Source organism: Miscanthus floridulus, chromosome 3, assembly GCF_019320115.1.
Source record: "Miscanthus floridulus cultivar M001 chromosome 3, ASM1932011v1, whole genome shotgun sequence".
Classification (NCBI taxonomy): domain Eukaryota; kingdom Viridiplantae; phylum Streptophyta; class Magnoliopsida; order Poales; family Poaceae; genus Miscanthus; species Miscanthus floridulus.
In genome coordinates, this window is record NC_089582.1 from 106,623,487 (window position 1) to 106,641,892 (window position 18,406).

Sequence of the window (18,406 nt, forward strand, 5' to 3'; positions counted from 1 at the left end):
AGATCAGCGATTCAGCGGCCCGGTTTGGCGTTTTGGATGGGCTCAACTGAGAATGGTCCATGTGGCCCACGTCAGTGAGTAGTTAGATTTGGAATGGTTCGAAATCTCAGATCTGATCTGATCCCCACTCGTGCTCATTGGAGTCACTGGCCACGAGCCCACGACTGCGCCGCGTCCGCGTCGTCGGCGGTCGGCGGACAGCTCGGTGCCGCTGGGTCTCCGGCTCTCCGCCGCACATCACATCCAACACCAAATAATGAAGTAAACCTTTCTAGCTCTAGGGTTCGATTTCTGCGGTCCCTTTCGTGCCATATTACAATCTCCCCAACGCCATGTCCAACGCCGACGCTGGCGACAGCGACGAGGTTATCCTCGACGCCCCCGGCTTCATACGCGTGTACAAGAGCGGCCGCGTCGAGCGCTTCCTGCCGGTCGACTTCGCCCCGCCCTCTACTGACGCCACCACCGGCGTCTCCTCAAAGGACGTCGTCATCCTCGCAGACGCCAGCGTATCGGCTCGCATTTACCTCCCGGCGCCCCCCTGCCCCGGCAAGCTCCCCGTCCTGGTGTTCTTCCACGGCGGCGGGTTCTGCCTCGGTTCGGCGTTCGACGCGGCGGTGCACGCCCACGCCAACCGGCTCGCCGCGGCGGCCGGCGTAATCGTCGTGTCGGTGGAATACCGCCTCGCGCCGGAGCATCCGGTCCCCGCGCTCTACGGGGACGCGTGGGCTGCGCTCCAGTGGGTGGCCGCGCACGCCGCGGGCCGGGGGCCGGAGCCCTGGCTGACCGCCTACGCGGACCTCGGGCGCGTCCACGTCGGCGGAGAGAGCGCGGGCGCCAACATTGCGCACCACGCCGCGATGCGCGCTGGCAGCGAGGAGCTGGGCCACGACGTGAAGCTCAGCTCGCTCGTTCTGATCCATCCCTACTTCCTGGGAGGCGAGAGCTCCGAGACGGACGAGATGGGCGTAGCGTTGCTCCGCGAGCTCGTCCGGCTGTGGCCGGTGGTGTGCCCGGGCACGAGCGGGTGCGACGGCGACCCATTGATCAATCCGATGGCAGAGGGCGCCCCCAATCTCGCTAGCTTGGGGTGCCGGCGCGTGCTGGTGTGCGTCGGGGGAAAGGACCCGATGAGGGGCAGAGGAAGGCTGTATTGTGAGAAGCTGAAGGGAAGTGGGTGGCGTGGGGAGGTGGAGGACTGGGAGGCGGACGGCCAAGGACACGGTTTCCATCTCTCGTGTCCCATGAGCGCAGAGGCGGAGGCGCAAGTCCGGGTCATCGCTGAGTTTCTGAGCTATGGATGACATCTCCGTTTGTCCACTCCTTCACGCGGCCATGGTGCATTGTTCTCAAATCTGATGTTTGGTTACATTTTCGTTTCGAGTTTTGACTAAGGATATGCATGTTTTGATTTTTTTCATAGATATGTCTACTCTATACAGTCTATACTCCTTTTGTTCCTGAGTTACAGTTAGTCCTTGATTTTATTTATCTACTAGATATTTCATAACGTTAATGAAGGCTTGGGTATGGGTTCCAGATTCTCAAATTCCATCAGAAGAAGGGGTTATAACTGAGCTGTATTAGACTTACCTTTGGGTTAATGTCTATTGGTGCAAGACCCAGATTGGGTATACCTATGCAATCTGTATTTGCTTTGCCTGACTAAAGTTTATGACAAAATCCTAGCATTGCTAATATTCTCTTTAGTACAGCCCTGGTGACTTTGTTGCATAACATGAGCAGTCATTTAGTATACATGAGTCGTGAGGCTTCTCGTACTAGAGCAGTGTTCCTGCACAAATGGGAGAAATGGCTGGTAGTCTCACATGCAACAGTCCAGGAGCAGCCACCTACGATGGATCATAACCCAACAGTTGTAAAACAAATCAATATGGGGAGAATTTCTCTTGGACCAACTTATTTGATGTGATATCCACCTTCAGGTATCCTAGGCGTGTTTTGTTTGTCGTACAAGGCATGCATGATGTCTTGATCAATCTTTTACTTCCATTGCTGCATCATGGGGCTTTGAGAAATACTGCTTCCCTGACTTGTCTTTGTGCTTTCATTGACCAAACACACTTGCCTTTATCATCTTTCAAAAGGCATGCTGTTTGAGCAAGATATAAGTTATACACGTAAATTTTGTGATATGCATGAACCGAAGGATCTTGGTAGAATTTACAGAGAAATGCTGTATTGATTTGATCTGTTGCAGTATCAACGATTGAGTTAGGGTTGACCATTGTGCATATGTTCGTTCTCATGAGGAAAGAATTTTTTTTTGAAAAAGAACTGCACAAGAAGTCGACTCCTGTGGTGCCAGGAGCCAAATTTGACAGCAAATTGACCAGAAGCTGAATCACCATTCACCACATTTTACTAGTAGCTATCATATCGAATTTCTTGCATTTGTGATCTATATGCAAATCTTCTTTATCTTGTAAAGGTATAAGATATTCTTCAAAATTTCAAACAGATATGATGGATTTCCTTGGAAGGCACTGCTTGCTTCACTTAAATTCTAACCTCTTACTACTTTTTTTTTGAAAGAAATTGGCTGGAGCTCTGCCTTTCAATTAAGTGGAATAAAATGTACAAGAGGAATGAATTAAAAGCTCAAGCTTGGGGGCAGCTCTCTGTAAGGGCTCTCCCCCAGGCCCCCTCCCCCCAAACCACGGAAAAAAATTCGGTAGGGATGGTCCTCACCAAAACACGATGCGGATGTGCAGCCGACGCGTGGACCATGGGGCATCTAATTTACCATGCGTGCGGTTAAAATGATATGGTGGCCCACATGTCAGTCGAACAGTCCGCACCACGACCCGGTAGGGATGGTCCTCACCCAATTTTTTTCCCAAACCATAAAGCCACAAAAGTTTACTCCTCAAGGTCTGGTGCCCTTCTGTATTGAGCTTAGCACTCCTTTGCCAACTCCGTGACCTGCAACACAGTGCAATACTCGTTTTGAAAGACTCTTCGGTTTCTTTCCTTCCATAAGTTCCACATGATGTAAATGGCCATCCCATTAAATTTGCGCCTTTGGCTTTGATGAAATGAATGTGCTGCAGCTTCCCACCAGTCTTTGATATTGTCGAAATCTGTAGGTAGCGCTTGCTGCGAGATCACCAAATTCTCCCAGGTGGACACTTGCAACCAGACCATCTGCGCAAAGGGGCAAAGGAGGCAAAGATGATGGCCTGTTTCTGGAGGTCCGTTGCATAATGGACAGCTGGTCGGGTGCGGCCAACTCCTGACGGTGAGGTTATCTGCTGTTAGCTGTTTGTTTTGAATTAGGATCCAAGCAAACAACTTGCATCTATTTTCAGTGTGAGCCCGCCAAATGAGTTTTGTGTGATCCCACTTGACCACCCCAAAGAATTGTGCACGGTAAGCTGAATGGGTGGTGTAGACGCCATCCGCCGTCCATTTCCAACCGATGGTATCCTCAGTTAATGGATCCAAATGTACCCCCTGTAGCCTAATCCAAAGTGAGACAAATTCCTCCACCTCAACAGCCGTTGTGATCTGTTCTAAAAAAAAAAACAGCCGTTGTGATCTTTCCTTGAAGTTGTCTGCACCAGGTGTTGCTATTTAGCTCTTGTTGCACCGTTCAGTTTTTTCTCTTAACCAGGACGAAGAGGTGAGGTGCCAAGTATTTTGGGGCCATGCCATCAAGCCAGTTGTGGTGCCAGAACTTTGCCCTCGAACCATTGCCAGTGGTTATGGTTGTGGATGCGTTGAACAGCAAGTGGTCTTCAGGCTTGCATGGAAGCTCTGAGCCTACCCAAGGCTTGTCCAATTCTTTCCATTCTTGCCACAGCCATCGAGGCGCAACACCCTCCCAAAATTTCCAAATCTACCACGCCAAGAGCCCAAGACCACAGAGGTTCTTTTGCATGTAGACTGTTGGCCAATTTACCAAGCAGTGTCCACCGTTTGCCTTTCCTTCTCCTTTCCATAGGAACACATGGCCGATCTTGTCAATTTGCTTTCTTGCCCACTTTGCGAGAGGAAAGACGGTCTGATGGTAAGTCAGAATTGCTGAGAGGACTGATGTGACCAGCGTTAGGCGCCCATCTCTGTTTAGAAGTCTACCTTTTCAGGCCAGTAGTCGCTGGCCATTTTTTTTCAATTAGCGGTTGAATGTGGATTTTTTGCAGGGAGCGTGTGTGAAGCTACTGGCCTAGATATTTGCATGGGAAAGAGCTGCAGGTACCAGGAAAGTGTTGGAGTATTTCCTGTAGGTTGATGTTCTCACATCTAATCGGATGGATGGAGCTCTTCTCAAAATTGGTGACTAGGCCGGTGATATTACCAAAAGCCTGCAGAATTCCTTTGACCACATCTAAGTCAGGCTTGCTCTCATTAATGAAGATTGCCGCGCTATCCGCATATAAAGATGTCTAACCTCTTACTACTGACATGATAATTTCTCATAATACACAGCGTTGATGTCATGTACCTTCCTTTTTTGTACTTAAACTATGTAGCAAATTTCATTTTTCCATGTGCATATAGGTTCACCTAAGTTTGTATTATCAGCTGCACTAATTTTATGTTTTAATGTTAACTATTGGATCCACAATACTCCCTGCACAGTCATCTTCATTCTTTTGTTCTTTACACCTTTTGGAAATCAAACATCTATCCTTTAGATTTCTCTTTGCCCAAAGAGTCTTGAATCCTTAATCATGAGATGATATTTAGTCTTAGCATGTGACCTTACCTAATATATGAAATTTGATTACACTTTTACCCTATGGAAACCTGGAAGTCTACAGCTTGTCCCTTCATTGATCCAAGGAAAAAAGTTATAACCTTTCTGTTAGTTCATGTGATGTGGAGAACAGAAAATAATCATTTGCGTATAAAAGGAATGAACATACCTCAGCAATGATGCAACAACTATCCATGTAATAAAATCTGTGATAAATTAAATGTAATATGCTATTCTGGTTGTTTCCCTATAGCTGCATGATGTCCACAGTCAACTATGCAGCAGCGAGCTTCTTCCTGATCTTGGTATCTTAGTCAATCAGCATGAAATAGCACATGGAATTTGTCACCTTTGACAGGGTTGCATGCATCGGCGCAAGCTGAGGTTGAAAACTTGAAATAGTGCAGAGGCTTGCTTTCTTTTGGTTCTGAATAAGTGAGTACTAGTTTTCCATCATAACTAAAGCATTGGATGGTGACAATTTCCTTTTTCTAGCAGTGCCTTCAGGGCATTAGTAGATCCCTTAGCTCAAGGGCAACTCAGAAAGGGATGTTTATTCCCCCCAAAATGATAATTGTTTCTCACAAATGCAAGCATCTCAGTCGTTACAATAAAGAGAACCACATTTTCCATTCCTAGAAATATTATAATAAGCATTATAATTTTACTTAGGTGACTATTTGTGTTCCTTTAAAACACCCTAACCTAGCCACCCTTAACAATGTTTCAAACATTTGACTTGTACGTTTGCACTTAGGAATGGAGTATTTGACATGTTGCCATATTGGTCATGATATTATCCCACGTTTAAGTTGTGCATAATGGCTAACCACTGAATGTATAGATCCTCTTGGAAACATCTCGTCTCTTTATGTTTAGCCAGTTCCTTTGCCTGCCAATACCTTGAAATTTCTCATCTCGAAGCCTATAAATACTTGTCCTGTACATATATTTCAGCATCCTTGGCATCCTGATTGTCCTTGGTGAAGGTTCAATTGTGTTAAACCGGCCCTTAGAGAGACTCAGAATATGGAGAAAGGAAAACTCATCCAGCCACCAACTTATGGCAACCTTGTAACTATTCTTTCTATTGATGGTGGAGGCATTCGAGGAATCATTCCGGCTGTTGTTCTCACCTTTCTGGAACCAGAGTTGCAGGTAAATCTGTAGAAGCAGAACTGGGCAATGTGGTTTCATGTATCGTATGATTGCCTAGGCAACACTAACTTAGTGAGAGATATGATGGTTTAGAACTCCCTATTGCATATGTTGCTCGCATGAGGGTGATAAGTGCATTTGTAGAGTCCAAAATTTGTTGATATGCTAGTTCAAAGTACAAACCATTTAGAATTAAACCCAATTCACAACTATATTCCATCGTGGGCGATAATTCTGGAGAAGCATTGTTAACTTAAACCTTAATAGATTATGACTTTCATAAAACCTGAGTAAATCTTGAAAGCCTGTCGCAATTTGCGTTGCAGTCAGAATTAGGAGTGCCATCCTATTTTTAATATGCTAAATGTTCTCTTGATGGATTCTTATGTAAAACTGTTCTTCTTAATTGATAAAGAAACTTGATGGAGAGGAAGCCAGGTTAGCAGATTACTTCTATGTCATTGCTGGGACCAGCACAGGGGGGCTTGTCACCTCAATGCTGGTTGCACCAAACAATACAAACAGGCCACTCTTTGCAGCCAAGGATATTCAAGCATTTTATATGAACCATGCTCCTAAGATTTTCCCACAGCAGAGGTGAATACATATCTTATTGTTCTTGTTAATTGGATTGCAAACTTTTCTGGTCAACGTTTTTTTGGTCTTTCTTTAGGGGTCCATTCGGTAGGATAATGAGGATATTTCAATCGCTGTCAGGACCTTCCTATGATGGTAAGTACCTTCATGAAATTGTCAGAAAGAAGTTAGGAATCACCAGGCTGCATGAGACTTTAACAGATGTGGTAATACCAACTTTCGACATCAAGCGGCTACAACCTATTATTTTCTCATCCTATGAGGTGTGGCTCTCTCTCTCACCCGTACCCAATCCATCCCTCTCTATCCTGTGAAGAGGGGTGATTCATACTGTAACACATTGTATGACTTATGAATACACTATAGATCTCTGCATGTTTATGACAATGAGTTAGAACCAAATAACTTCAGCCGTGTATGAAATGTTTGCTACTCAAATAAAAACACTTCAACTGGTGTTAGAATAAATCAAGGGGAAAAATCTAGGAGTGAATAACAGGGACTTCCGTTCATCCTCCATGCTTAAAATTTACATGACAATGGGCATTTTCTTTTATATCATAGGTTAAGAATGAGAATTACAGCACAATGGATGCTCTACTATCAGATATTTGTATCAGCGCATCTGCTGCTCCAACTTATCTTCCTGCATACTACTTCAAGAGAGAAGATCGCCATGGGAACACCAAGGAGTTCCATCTTATTGATGGAGGAGTAGCTGCCAATAATCCGGTGCTACATTTATCAGTAATTATGCATTAGTATCAGAAATTTGCAATTCAATCATGATGCAAGGTTGATAAATTATTTGCAGTTCTTATATGTGTAAAATCTTGCAAAGTATCAACATAGTATGTGATTCAGAAATTAAAAGTAACTTTGAACTTTTTAAGGAAATCTAATTTATCTTTCTTTTGTTTAGGCTTTAGTTGCCATTGGAGAAGTAACCAAGCAGATATTCAAGGAAAACTCAGATTTCTTCCCAATAAAACCTATGGATTATGGCCGGTTTTTGGTCATTTTACTAGGCACAGGCTCAGCAAAGTTTGAAGCAAACTGCAATGCACAAACGGCTAAATCATGGGGAGTGTTGGGTTGGTTGCTTGGCAGTGGATCCACTCATTTGGCTTATAAGCCGTATTTTTTCAGCCAACGAACAATATTTTTCTTTCACAACAAATCAGCCAACAGTACTTTCAGCCATAGCTTATCAGCCAAGCGAACAGGGCAATGGTGGATATCCATATCTCTGCTGTTTTCAAAGCCTTGCATTCTGAGCAAAACTATCTGAGGATTCAGGTGAGTACAGTTGATAGGACTTGATGCCCTACCGGAGTTGCTGCGCAGGTTATAGGGGTGGAAGAGAGGAGTGGTCTGTACTCTCGACATCGGCGAGGGGCTGTGGCGGCGAGAGTGCGGCTGCTGCTGTTGTAGCCCTAGAGCTCACGTGAGGGAGAGAGGGCAGGGACGGCTGGCTCCCAAGGAAAGCCAGCAACTTAATTGTTGCTTTTCTGCTTAATTCCAATCATCCCTAGATTACAAGTATTTATCCTTCCTTATAGATGCTATAATTAAGAAACTATATTTATCTCTAAGAAAATACCAAATAAGCGATAAATTGGGCCTCTAAACCTCTTAACAGACCAGCCCTCTAGCCACTATTGGGCCTGCGCCTGGCATAGGGGATGCCGGTCATAACATCTCTCCCCGCCTGCGCAAACAGCTCGTCCTCGAGCTAGAAGTCGGGGTAGACGTCGCGAAGATGCTGGAGAGGCTCCCATGTTGCGTCCTCCGCTGGCAGGCCGCGCCATTTGACAGGCATGTTCCACACGTCTCGTCGAAGTTGTGCACGAAGGGCACGTTCCGGAGCTGGCAACAGCCAGCCATCCGATGTCGGCGGCAGAGGAGCAGGAGCCACTGGGGGATCACCTTTATGGGGCTTCAGCAGCCCCACATGGAAGACATCATGCAGACGGGCGCCCTCCGGAAGCTGGAGGTGGTACGCCACTTGGCCGATGCGCTCTAGCACTTGGAACGGACCGGCGTAGAGAGGGCCAAGCTTCCCTTTGGCGCGGGGCTCGAGGGACTGGGCAGCGCGGTGGAGCAGGCGCAACCATACCCAATCCCCAACGGCAAACTCCCGATCGCGGTGGGATGCATCGTAGTATTTCTTGGATAGCTGCTGTGCTTGGAGAAGCCTTTCCCGAATCTCCGCGAGCACCTCGTCGAGCTCCCGAAGAAGGCCGTCCACCGTGTCCATTCTAGCCGACCTGGCCGTGTAGGACAAGATGGCTGGGGGTGGCCGGCCGTAGACCACCTCAAAAGGTGTGGCGCGCAGTGCCATGTGGAAGGAGGTATTGTAGCAGTACTCCGCCCAGGGCAGCCAGTCCACCCATGCTCACGGCCAGTCACCTGTGACACCGAAGATACATTGCGATGACCTTATTGACCACCTCAGACTGACCGTCCGCCTAGGGCAGCCAGTCCACCCATGCTTGCGGCTGGTCACCTGTGACACATCGAAGATACATTGCGATGACCTTATTGACCACCTTAGATTGACCGTCTGTCTGCGGGTGGAAGGCCATGCTCATGCGTAGCATGACGCCGGCCATCTTGAAGAGGTCACGCCACACATGACCAGTGAAAACTAGGTCCCTGTCGCTAACGATGGAAGAAGGGAACCCACGCAAACGAACAATGTCGTCGAAGAATGCACGTGCAACCGAAGCGGCGGAGTATGGATGGCCGAGGGCGATGAAGTGCGCGTACTTGGAGAATCTGTTGACCATCGTGAGAATGACGGATTTACCGCCGACCTTGGGCAGGCCCTCGATAAAATCCATCGAGATGTCCGCCCAAACCTGGGATGGGATGTCGAGGGGCTGCAATAATCCGGCGAGCTACAGGGACTCCGTCTTGTTCCGCTGACACACAGTGCACGCCCGCACGAAGTCTTTGACAAGAGCGCGGTCGCCTGGGATGTAGAAGTCCGAGCACAGGCGATGGAGCGTCTTCTAGACTCCCTCATGGCCCGCCGAGTGAGCCAGGAGGAGCACCTGATGGCGCATGTCATCATAAGCTGGCACAAATATGCGAACACCGTGGAGCAGGAGACCGTCGTCGATGCGCCAAGGTGCGGCCAGCGCGCCTTCCTGGAGGCGCTGAAGGAGAAGCCGAGCATCCTCGGCTGCTGCTGTAGCCGCGTGGATGTCGTCGAGGAGGGCGAATGTCGGCATGGATAGCAAGTGCACAGCCGCCCCTGAAGCAGCACCGTCCTCGACGTCGCGGCGGGACAGAGCATCCGCCACGGTGTTAAGCCGTCCGGGGCGATATTCCACGGTGAAGTCGAACCCAAACAACTTACTGATCCATTGGTGCTGCGGCATGGTGGAGAGGCGTTGGTCCAGCAAGAACTTGAGGCTGTAATGATCCGTGAGGACCAAAAAGTGACGCCCCCACAGGTATGGCCGTCAGTGGCGGACGGCCTGAACGAGCCCGATCAGCTCACGTTCATAAGCCGCGAGCTTGAGATGACGTGCAGCGAACGGCCGGCTGAAGAAGGCGAGCAGTCCGTCGTCCTGGTGGAGAACCGCGCCGAACCCGATGTCGGACGCATCATAGTCCACGGTGAACTGCTTTGCGAAGTCGGACATCTGGAGTACGGGGCCTGTAGACAGAGCCCGCTTGAGCGCCTGGAACGCCGTGTCCGCCTCATCGGACCAAGCGAACGCATCCTTGCGCAGGAGGTGAGTCAGCGGGGCCGCGATGACGCCGAAGTCGTGGATGTACTTCCGATAGTAGCCGGCGAGGCCCAGGAAGCCGCGCAGGCCACGGGCGGACCATGGGGTCGGCTACAATGCCATAGTGGCCACCTTGTCGACGTCCATGGCGACACCGCCCGCTGAAATCACATGGCCGAGGTACGCCACCGGGGAGGCCCCAAATGAGCATTTGGACCGCTTGATGTGGAGCCTGTGCGCCCGTAACGCGTCGAGGACGATGCTGATGTGCTGCAAGTGCTCTGCCCATGAAGAGCTAAAAATGAGGATGTCATCGAAGAACACCAGCACGAACCTACGGAGGAAGGGGTGAAGCACGTCGTTCATCAGGGCCTGGAACGTTGCCGGAGCGTTGGAGTGGCTGAATGGCATCACTAGAAACTCAAAGTGCTCGTGGTGTGTGCGGAACACTATTTTGGCGACGTCGTCAGGATGCATCCGCACCTGATGGTAGCCCGAGCGCAAGTCGAGCTTGGTGAAAAACCTGGCGCCATGCAGTTCGTCGAGGAGCTCATCAACCACCGGGATCGGGAACTTGTCTTTGGATGTCTTGGCGTTGAGAGCGCGGTAGTCGATGCAAAAACGCTAGGAGTTATCCGCCTTGCGCACCAACAGCACGGGGGCAGAGAACGGGGACGTGCTCGGTCTAATGATGCCTTGGGCGAGCATGGCTGCACACTGTCGTTCCAGCTCATCCTTCTGTAGCTGTGGGTAGCGGTAGGGACGAACCACGACCGGTGCTGTGCTCGAAAGCAGGTGGATGCGGTGATCATATGGCCGCGCCGGTGGCAGCCCCTGCGGTTCGTCGAAGACCGGCCCGAACTGGTGGAGGAGGCGGTCCAACAGGTGCTGTGATGGGGCAGCCGTGACTGCCCTCGTGGCTGGCTCCTGAATGTCGTCGCGGGGAGAGCCAATGCCCTTCCACAGAATACGCCGGCCGCCTCGGGTGAATGCCATGCATAGATCCTCAAAGTCCCAGAGAATAGGACCCAAGGTGCGGAGGTACTCGATGCCGAGGATGAGATCGAACCCCCCGAGATTGATGCTGAAGCAGCTGATGGTAAACTCCTCCCCACCAATGGCGAGAGCGACGTCACGGGCGACCCCTTCGCAGGGCACACGGTCCCCGTTAGCCACCAGCACCCGCATGGAAGGATGGGGCGTGGTGGAGAGGCGCAGGCGGCGCATGAGGTCGGCGTTGATGAAGTTGTGCGTCGAGCCCGAGTCGAGGAGTGCCACGAGACGATGGCCATGAACATGGACCGGGAGGAGCATGGCATTCTCAGTCCGGATGCCAGCGATGGCATACAGGGAGACGGTGGGCTGGGCTGCGGGCTCTTGGACGGTGGCAGGAACAACCTTATGGGGTGTGGCATCCTCCTGGAAGGCTGCTACCATAGCCACCTCCGTGGGAACCTCGTTGTCGAGAAAATTCGTGGACTCTAGATAAAAGAGCCATGGACACACATGGCCGCGCACATACGGCTCGTCGCTGTTATAGCAGAGACCCTAGCGGCGACGCTCCAATTGCTCGGCTGGAGACAGACGACGGAAAGGCCGAGCAGGGGCTGCTGACCTTGCTGTTGCTGGAACAGCAGCCGCGCCGAGAGCTACCGGAGGGGGTGCCGGGGGTCGAGGGGGCACTGGAAGACCTGGCCGCTGGGGTGGCCGGGCGCCACGCTGTCCTATGGCCGGCATAGTGGCATTAGCCCGGCGCTCGAACGCCCGGGCTAGATGCATGGCCGTCTGAAGGTCCTGGGGCTCCCGAAGCTCCACGTCGACTTTGCTATGTTCCGGGAGGCAGCCCACAAACAGCTCAGCCTTCTGCGGGGCTGAGAGATTGCGGGCATGGCAGAGCACGGCGTTGAAGCGAGCCGAGTAGCCCTGCATCGTGGAGGTGAACGGAAGGCGGGCGAGTTCGGACAGTCTGGTGTTACGAACCGCTGGCCCGAACTGCAGATTGCACAGCTCCTTGAAACGGTCCCAAGTGGGCATGCCCTCATCCTGCTCCAAGGTGTAATATCATGTCTGTGCCGCACCAGTCAGATGATAGGACGCGAGCCAGGTGCGATCTGAGGCGAGGGTACGCTGCCCTCGAAAAAAATTGCTCACAGTGATTGAGCCAATTCAGGGGGTCTTCAGAGCCATCGTAGGTCGTAAACTCGAGCTTGTAGAAACGCGGAGGGTGAGCACCCTGAGGGGCCCCATGCGCGCCCTGGACGAAGGGCTCCGGAACACTGCCTGTGGACAGGGAGGTACTCACACCTAGGTGCCCAGGTCCATAGAAGAGGGGGCCGTCGGAACCCCCATAGGAAAAGCCATCAGCCTGGGGTCCCTCGTGGAAGACCACAACGGCGGTAGTGGGCGGTGGCACTACTGATGTCGCAGCCGGAGAGGTCGCCATGGTGTACATCGGACTGGTCGTCGAGGCTAAAGTCCACGATGGAATCGGCGAAGGGGAAGGCGGCATCCGGAGGAGATGGATGGGAACGACCGTCGTGCTGGAGTAGGGCATCCCATACGGCCGCACCGCTGGTAGGGTGGTCGCAGCCGGTTGCGGCGGCGGCAGCGGCGGCGGTGGTGCGTCGGCTAGGTAGGATTGGATTGCAGCCACCGAGCGAGTCAGCTCCCCGATGGCGGCAGCTACCTGCTCCGGCGTCATCTATGCCGCATGCTTCATCTGGGCCACGGGCGCGGAGGCAGGTGGCAGCGGCGAGGTGGTGACCACCGCGGCAGCGGAGGTGATTGCGGCGGTGGCGGCAGATTGTTGGTGGGATTAGGGCCTGACAACTCTGATACCAGGTTGATAGGACTTGATGCCCTACCGGAGTTGCTGCGCAGGTTATAGGGGTGGAAGAGGGGAGGACATGGTCTGTACTCTCGACGTCGGTGAGGGGCAGTGGCAGCGAGAGTGCGGCGGCGGCTGCTGCAGCCCTAGAGCTCACGTGAGGGAGAGAGGGCAGGGACGGCTGGCTTCCAAGGGAAGTCAGCAACTTAATTGTTGCTTTCTGCTTAATTCCAATCATCCTCAGATTACAAATATTTATCCTTCCCTATAGATGCTATAATTAAGGAACTATATCTATCTCTCAGAAAATACCAAATAAGCAATAAATTGGGCCTCTAAGCCCCTTAACAGACCGGCCCCCTAGCCACTATTGGGCCTGCGCCTAGCATAGGGGATGCCGGTCATAACAACAGTGGATACATTTAGTTTGCAGAGCTAATAGATTTGTTTTATCTAAAAAATTACTATTTCAAAATAACAGGATGATATTCTACCAGGGACACTGTCCTCTGTTGATGTTGCGACCAAGGAAAATATGGAGAAACTTGCCAGAGTTGGAGATATGCTACTAAAGAAACCTGTCTCTCAGGCGAACTTGGAAACTGGCCATATGATGCCGTCTTGTCATAGGCCAGAGATGACCAACGAAGAGGCTCTAAAGAGGTTAGTTTTACGTCTACAGCTCCTATCGTAATGATGATTGCATTAGAACACCCAAATAGGATGTACTTAGCTGTTTAGCATTTACAGATTTGCGAAGCTGCTGTCTGATGAAAGGCGAATTCGCAAGGCAAGATCGCCAAAATGAAGAAAACCCTCATGCTTGTTTCAACACACTGAGAGAACTCTGCATTACTTCAATTAAGAATTATGGTTGATATTATTTGTTGATATGAATTGTAACAATAAAACAATTTGTAGGCGATCATGCTGACACTATAAATTGATGATGTTGGCTTCTGTCGGCTGGCTTAGCGTGTAAAAAATTGGAAAATACTAATATTCTTTTTAATAAATATCAGCATTGGATTACTTGTATCATTGTTTTGTTAGTATTGATGGTTTTAATTCAGCGGTTCAGCCGACAAGGGAAGAAAAAGGTTCCAGGTCGGCCATGCACTTAAACATTGGAGCAGATATACCCAGCAGTGCTGCATGGAACAAGTACCTGGTACGATTGTGCCTCGCTTTCTTCAGAGAAATAGGTTAATCGATCTTTGCTTTGAATAACAGGCAAGATGAGATTTTTTTGTAGAAAGATCGCTGTGCCTTTGGTACTTGCGTAGGCTTCTGCCGTTGGGCATGGGCGGAATGACATCAATTCCATTCGATTTGGAGCGTGTACAGTCTAGACAAATGTGTAGCAAGGGGTTCACTGGATCAAAGGCAAAGCTGCTCATATTTTATGGCGTACTTTATGGATGGTCAATGCAAGAGGATCATCTGTGATATTCTGTCAGCTTCTGATGAAAGTTTCACCTCATTACATTGCTAGCTGCCACATAAAACTTCAAACACTGAGGTAGTTGTGATCAGATCCCGGACCTTTGCAGCAACCAAGGGGCAAGGGTGCTGGGATTGGTATAGGTACAGACCGTCTATAGCCTTCCAAAACGATGTAGCCGGCCATGTGGTTCTCTACAGAACACTCATTACTCATTTGCCCCTGCGAAGCTGCAACTTGAAGAAAAGGACTTGAACATCCATCACCAATAGATTTGGGAGCACCGAAAGATCTCGTCAATCTCAGGAAGTAGGTGTATCATGCAACTTTAGGAATACAAATTGTCGACAAGCACATATCTCTAGTCCTTTGTTAATATTATAGCTACGTTCAGATGAGTGGCACTGGGTAGAAAGAGTAGAGACAGGTGGCATTTGGAATCGGAGTGCCCTCCCCTTTCCCTGGATGGCGGCTAAATATGCTGCAATTAACTAGAGCTCAGAGCTCCGGCCAGCCAGCCATGGCGGCACTTGGTCACCCCTTAGTGCCCCATGGCTGCACCCCATGGACCATCGTTTCGGAAAAAGCCCCATTTGACAAGTTTTTCCGGCAATATAGAATGGTCGCCATCGCCCTGCCCCTGACAGGACAGGCGTGAGCTTTTTCTTGGAGCCTTTTCCCGTAATATAGTGGCCTGCGCTAGTTGGGTGTCCTAAACCGTTGGTTGGATCCTTGAGCAGGTGACTTTACAACGCCGCCGGCCGTCGGCCGTCGCCGGGCCGGCCATGTTTTATTTCGCCTGGGAGCTCAGGCGCCCATAGGCTGAAAGGTTTAATGATGAAAAGGTGAGTTCCTTGGTCCCGGGAGTTCTGCCGCCGGCGAATGTGCGTGGCCGGTCAAAAGATGGCCCCCTGTGATCGATGGAGCACAATGCAAGTTAAACACAGATGGCATTGCCATGGGCGCCTAGCTACTGTCTCTGTCTGTGCGTGGTCACAGCTGGTCAGAGACGGGAAGATTCCCAGAGCGTTCCATGCAGACGCAGAGATTCAGTTGGCGCCACCCTGGTTCTGAATCCTCTTCTGATAGAGACATGGCAGTAAACATAATGTTGTAATAACACTTTCTGTAGTGGTCCTGCATTTCAGGTTATTTTCAACAGTTTACGTGAGTGTAGCGGCACCTTCCGATCCGAATCATTACGCTTTAGAAGTTCTTTTTCCTTTTCCAAGCGACGTGCGCGTGCGCAAGAACAGAGTTTTTGACTGCAGTCTTATTAGTTATTACCATGTGACAATAACCTCGGATTGCGGTGAAAGTGACCTGCGCCATGAAATAAGTGACATGGCGCGATGGTGGACTAACATGGGTTGAAGAGTAGACACCTGCATTTACATTTCTTTTATTTATCTCCCTCTTTCATGTTCTGCCCCCTCGTATTGATAGCCCTTTTGTTTTGGGTGTCACAATGAGCACTTCATCTCCCTATAAATTGTCGCAGAGATCGCCCCTCTCGAATCAAACTCGCTCCTAAGTCCAAACCACGCTAAGGAGCTCAAGGACACTATCACACTACTAGTGCTAGCACCAGACTACCAGAGCAACATCTCCGTTCTCAGGCTACATTCCAGTGCCTAGACTCCACACACACATACTCCTCGCGTGCTAAGATGGCCAGTCTCGTCAAGCCGTCCTGGGCGTGCATTGTGATCGTCGTCTTAATCCTCACGTCGTCGAGCAGCGTGGCGTCCGGCGAGGCGAGGAGGCTGCTGGTGGCGGAGAAACACGCGGGCGAGGGAGCATGCGCCGGTGGTTGCCGTCCTCCAGTCCAAGGTCTCACAGCGACGATCACCGCCAGAATGATGGCGACCACCGACGGGCGGCCCACGGCTCCCGGACACAGCCCAGGGATCGGCAACAAGATCGCTGGCAACACCCGTTGAAAACTTGAAATGAATATACTCCATCCGTTCCAAATTATAAGCCATCAATCCATCGATCATCGTCATCATCATCTGCACGCGTTGCTTCGTTACATGCAGCCCAGGGATCGGCAACAAGATCGCTGGCATCGCCCGGCCCGTTGAATATACATCAACGAGAAGCCTTTATTTGCTTGATGTACATGCATATGTTTCTTTGTTTTTCCTTGTGATTGTACATGAGATAGTGCATCATGGACGTGTAATGCAAATTTCCTTTTCGTTTCCCTTTTTTTTTTGTGAATAATGTTAATCATGTTTGGTACGGTCCCTGTGTCTTTGTGTGTATATATAGGATCTGCGGTCGCTTTCGACCAAATAGTTAATGTTGATGACTATTCACTACCAGACTCCGCCGAGTGTCCGAAACACTTGGCAAAATACATAAAACACTCGGCAAATGGTTCGCTGAGTGTAACACTCGACGAACAGCACTTGCCAAAAACAGTGACGGCAAAGCCAACTTTGCCGAGTGTCTTTTATCGGGCACTCGGCAAAGTTGAAACCGAAAAAACCCGAAAAAAATGGGATTTTTACCCAAAAAAAATAGAATTTTTTTTATCGATGGAGGCCCCCATCGGCCAGCGCCCACCCATCTCCGACATTTTTCGCGTGAATTTCATGGCTACACGGCCGACGCGATTCGAACCTAAGACCTCCCGCTGTGCACGTACCTCCTCTACCACTACATCACACTCTCACTTGTGTCTAGATTCCGTTTTAGTTCCCAATATATTATACTAAATCGAGTGTAAATTGCATGTTTGAGGCCCTAAACGAATTCAAATAAAAAGTTGTAAACTACAAAGTTTCATAACTTTTCGAGATCTACACTTTTAGTTTAGGAAGTTTTTCCATCCGAGGTCGTTTACAAAATTTGAATTTTAAAATTTTGAAATTCAAACACAGTTTTGCATGACAAGATGTTTTCAAATAAAAAAGTTGTAAACTACAAAGTTTCATAACTTTTCGAGATCTACACTTTTAGTTTAGGAAGTTTTTCCATCCGAGGTCGTTTACAAAATTTGAATTTTAAAATTTTAAAATTGAAACACAGTTTTGCATGACAAAATGTTTTCAAATCAAAAAGTTGTCAACTACAATGTTTCATAACTTTTCGAGATCTACACTTTTAGTTTAGGAAGTTTTTCCATCCGAGGTCGTTTACAAAATTTGAATTTTAAAATTTTGAAATTCAAACACAGTTTTGCATGACAAAATGTTTTCAAATCAAAAAGTTGTCAATTACAAAGTTTCATAACTTTTCGAGATCTACAGAGTTTATTTTGGTTGTTTGGTCATCTATTTATCCGACATGATCGTTCTAACATTGTTCACAAATCTTATATATATCTCTTGTAGTTTCATAAACTACCAGAGAAATATGTTAGATTTGTGAACAAATTTATTTTCACTTTGTCGTATGAAGAAAAGACCAAAACAAACATTGTACATCTTGATGAGTTATACAACTTTGTAGTTGAAAACTTTTTGATTTGAATTAATTTACTGCTTTAAAATGTGCTTTGAAATTTTCTTTGCCGAGTGTAAAAAAAAACACTTGGCAAAGAAGCTCTTTGCTGAGTGTAAAAAAAAACACTCGGCAAAGAAGCTCTTTGCCGAGTGTTAAAAAAACACTCGGCAAAGAGCCTCTTTACCGAGTGTCAAAAAAAACACTCGACAAAGACGTCTTTGTCGAGTGCCAAAAAAAAAACGCTCAGCAAATCACGTGACACTCGACAAAGAGCCGGTCTTCGATAGTGATTGCATGCAGAGGTCGAAAATGAAGTGCCCGGCGCCCGGCCATATTTAGCAACAAACAAACACATGCAACGATGTGTGCTGATTGGAGCACGCGAAGAAAAGGAATCTAGCAAGTACTCCTAGTAGTATTATGTCAACAGCCATTGAAAAATCAATGACATAATATAT

General features: G+C 49.0%; 2 protein-coding genes across 3 annotated transcripts; both read left to right on the plus strand.

Annotated features, from left to right (window-relative positions):
- Positions 1 to 97: 97 nt before the first annotated feature.
- LOC136542027 (2-hydroxyisoflavanone dehydratase-like) lies at positions 98 to 6,424 on the plus strand. 2 transcript variants are annotated; one of them, XR_010780559.1, is made up of 3 exons: positions 100 to 1,338; positions 3,111 to 3,262; positions 4,167 to 5,746. XR_010780559.1 is itself a non-coding variant. In XM_066534261.1 (2 exons), exon 1 carries the CDS (start codon positions 333 to 335, stop codon positions 1,302 to 1,304), a length of 972 nt encoding a protein of 323 aa, XP_066390358.1. In that variant the 5' UTR covers positions 98 to 332; the 3' UTR covers positions 1,305 to 1,338; positions 6,297 to 6,424. The 2 variants fall into 2 exon arrangements, 1 of the variants encoding a protein (XP_066390358.1); XM_066534261.1 differs by lacking the exons at positions 3,111 to 3,262; positions 4,167 to 5,746 and adding an exon at positions 6,297 to 6,424 and having other exon boundaries at positions 98 to 1,338.
- Positions 5,753 to 14,083, plus strand: LOC136544176 (patatin-like protein 2). Its single transcript, XM_066536424.1, has 8 exons — positions 5,753 to 5,881; positions 6,297 to 6,478; positions 6,555 to 6,684; positions 7,043 to 7,210; positions 7,401 to 7,486; positions 7,693 to 7,777; positions 13,530 to 13,711; positions 13,799 to 14,083. Exons 1-8 carry the CDS (start codon positions 5,753 to 5,755, stop codon positions 13,854 to 13,856), a joined length of 1,020 nt encoding a protein of 339 aa, XP_066392521.1. The 3' UTR covers positions 13,857 to 14,083.
- Positions 14,084 to 18,406: the final 4,323 nt, after the last annotated feature.

What these genes read in the sequence shown, in the direction of transcription:
- LOC136542027 (XM_066534261.1), top strand. Translation starts at nt 333, where the DNA reads ATGTCCAACGCCGACGCTGGCGACAGCGACGAGGTTATCCTCGACGCC.
- LOC136544176 (XM_066536424.1), top strand. Translation starts at nt 5,753, where the DNA reads ATGGAGAAAGGAAAACTCATCCAGCCACCAACTTATGGCAACCTTGTA. An exon ending in TTCTGGAACCAGAGTTGCAG is followed by an intron (nt 5,882 to 6,296) that starts GTAAATCTGTAG and finishes TAATTGATAAAG; the next exon opens with AAACTTGATGGAGAGGAAGC. An exon ending in AACGAAGAGGCTCTAAAGAG is followed by an intron (nt 13,712 to 13,798) that starts GTTAGTTTTACG and finishes TAGCATTTACAG; the next exon opens with ATTTGCGAAGCTGCTGTCTG.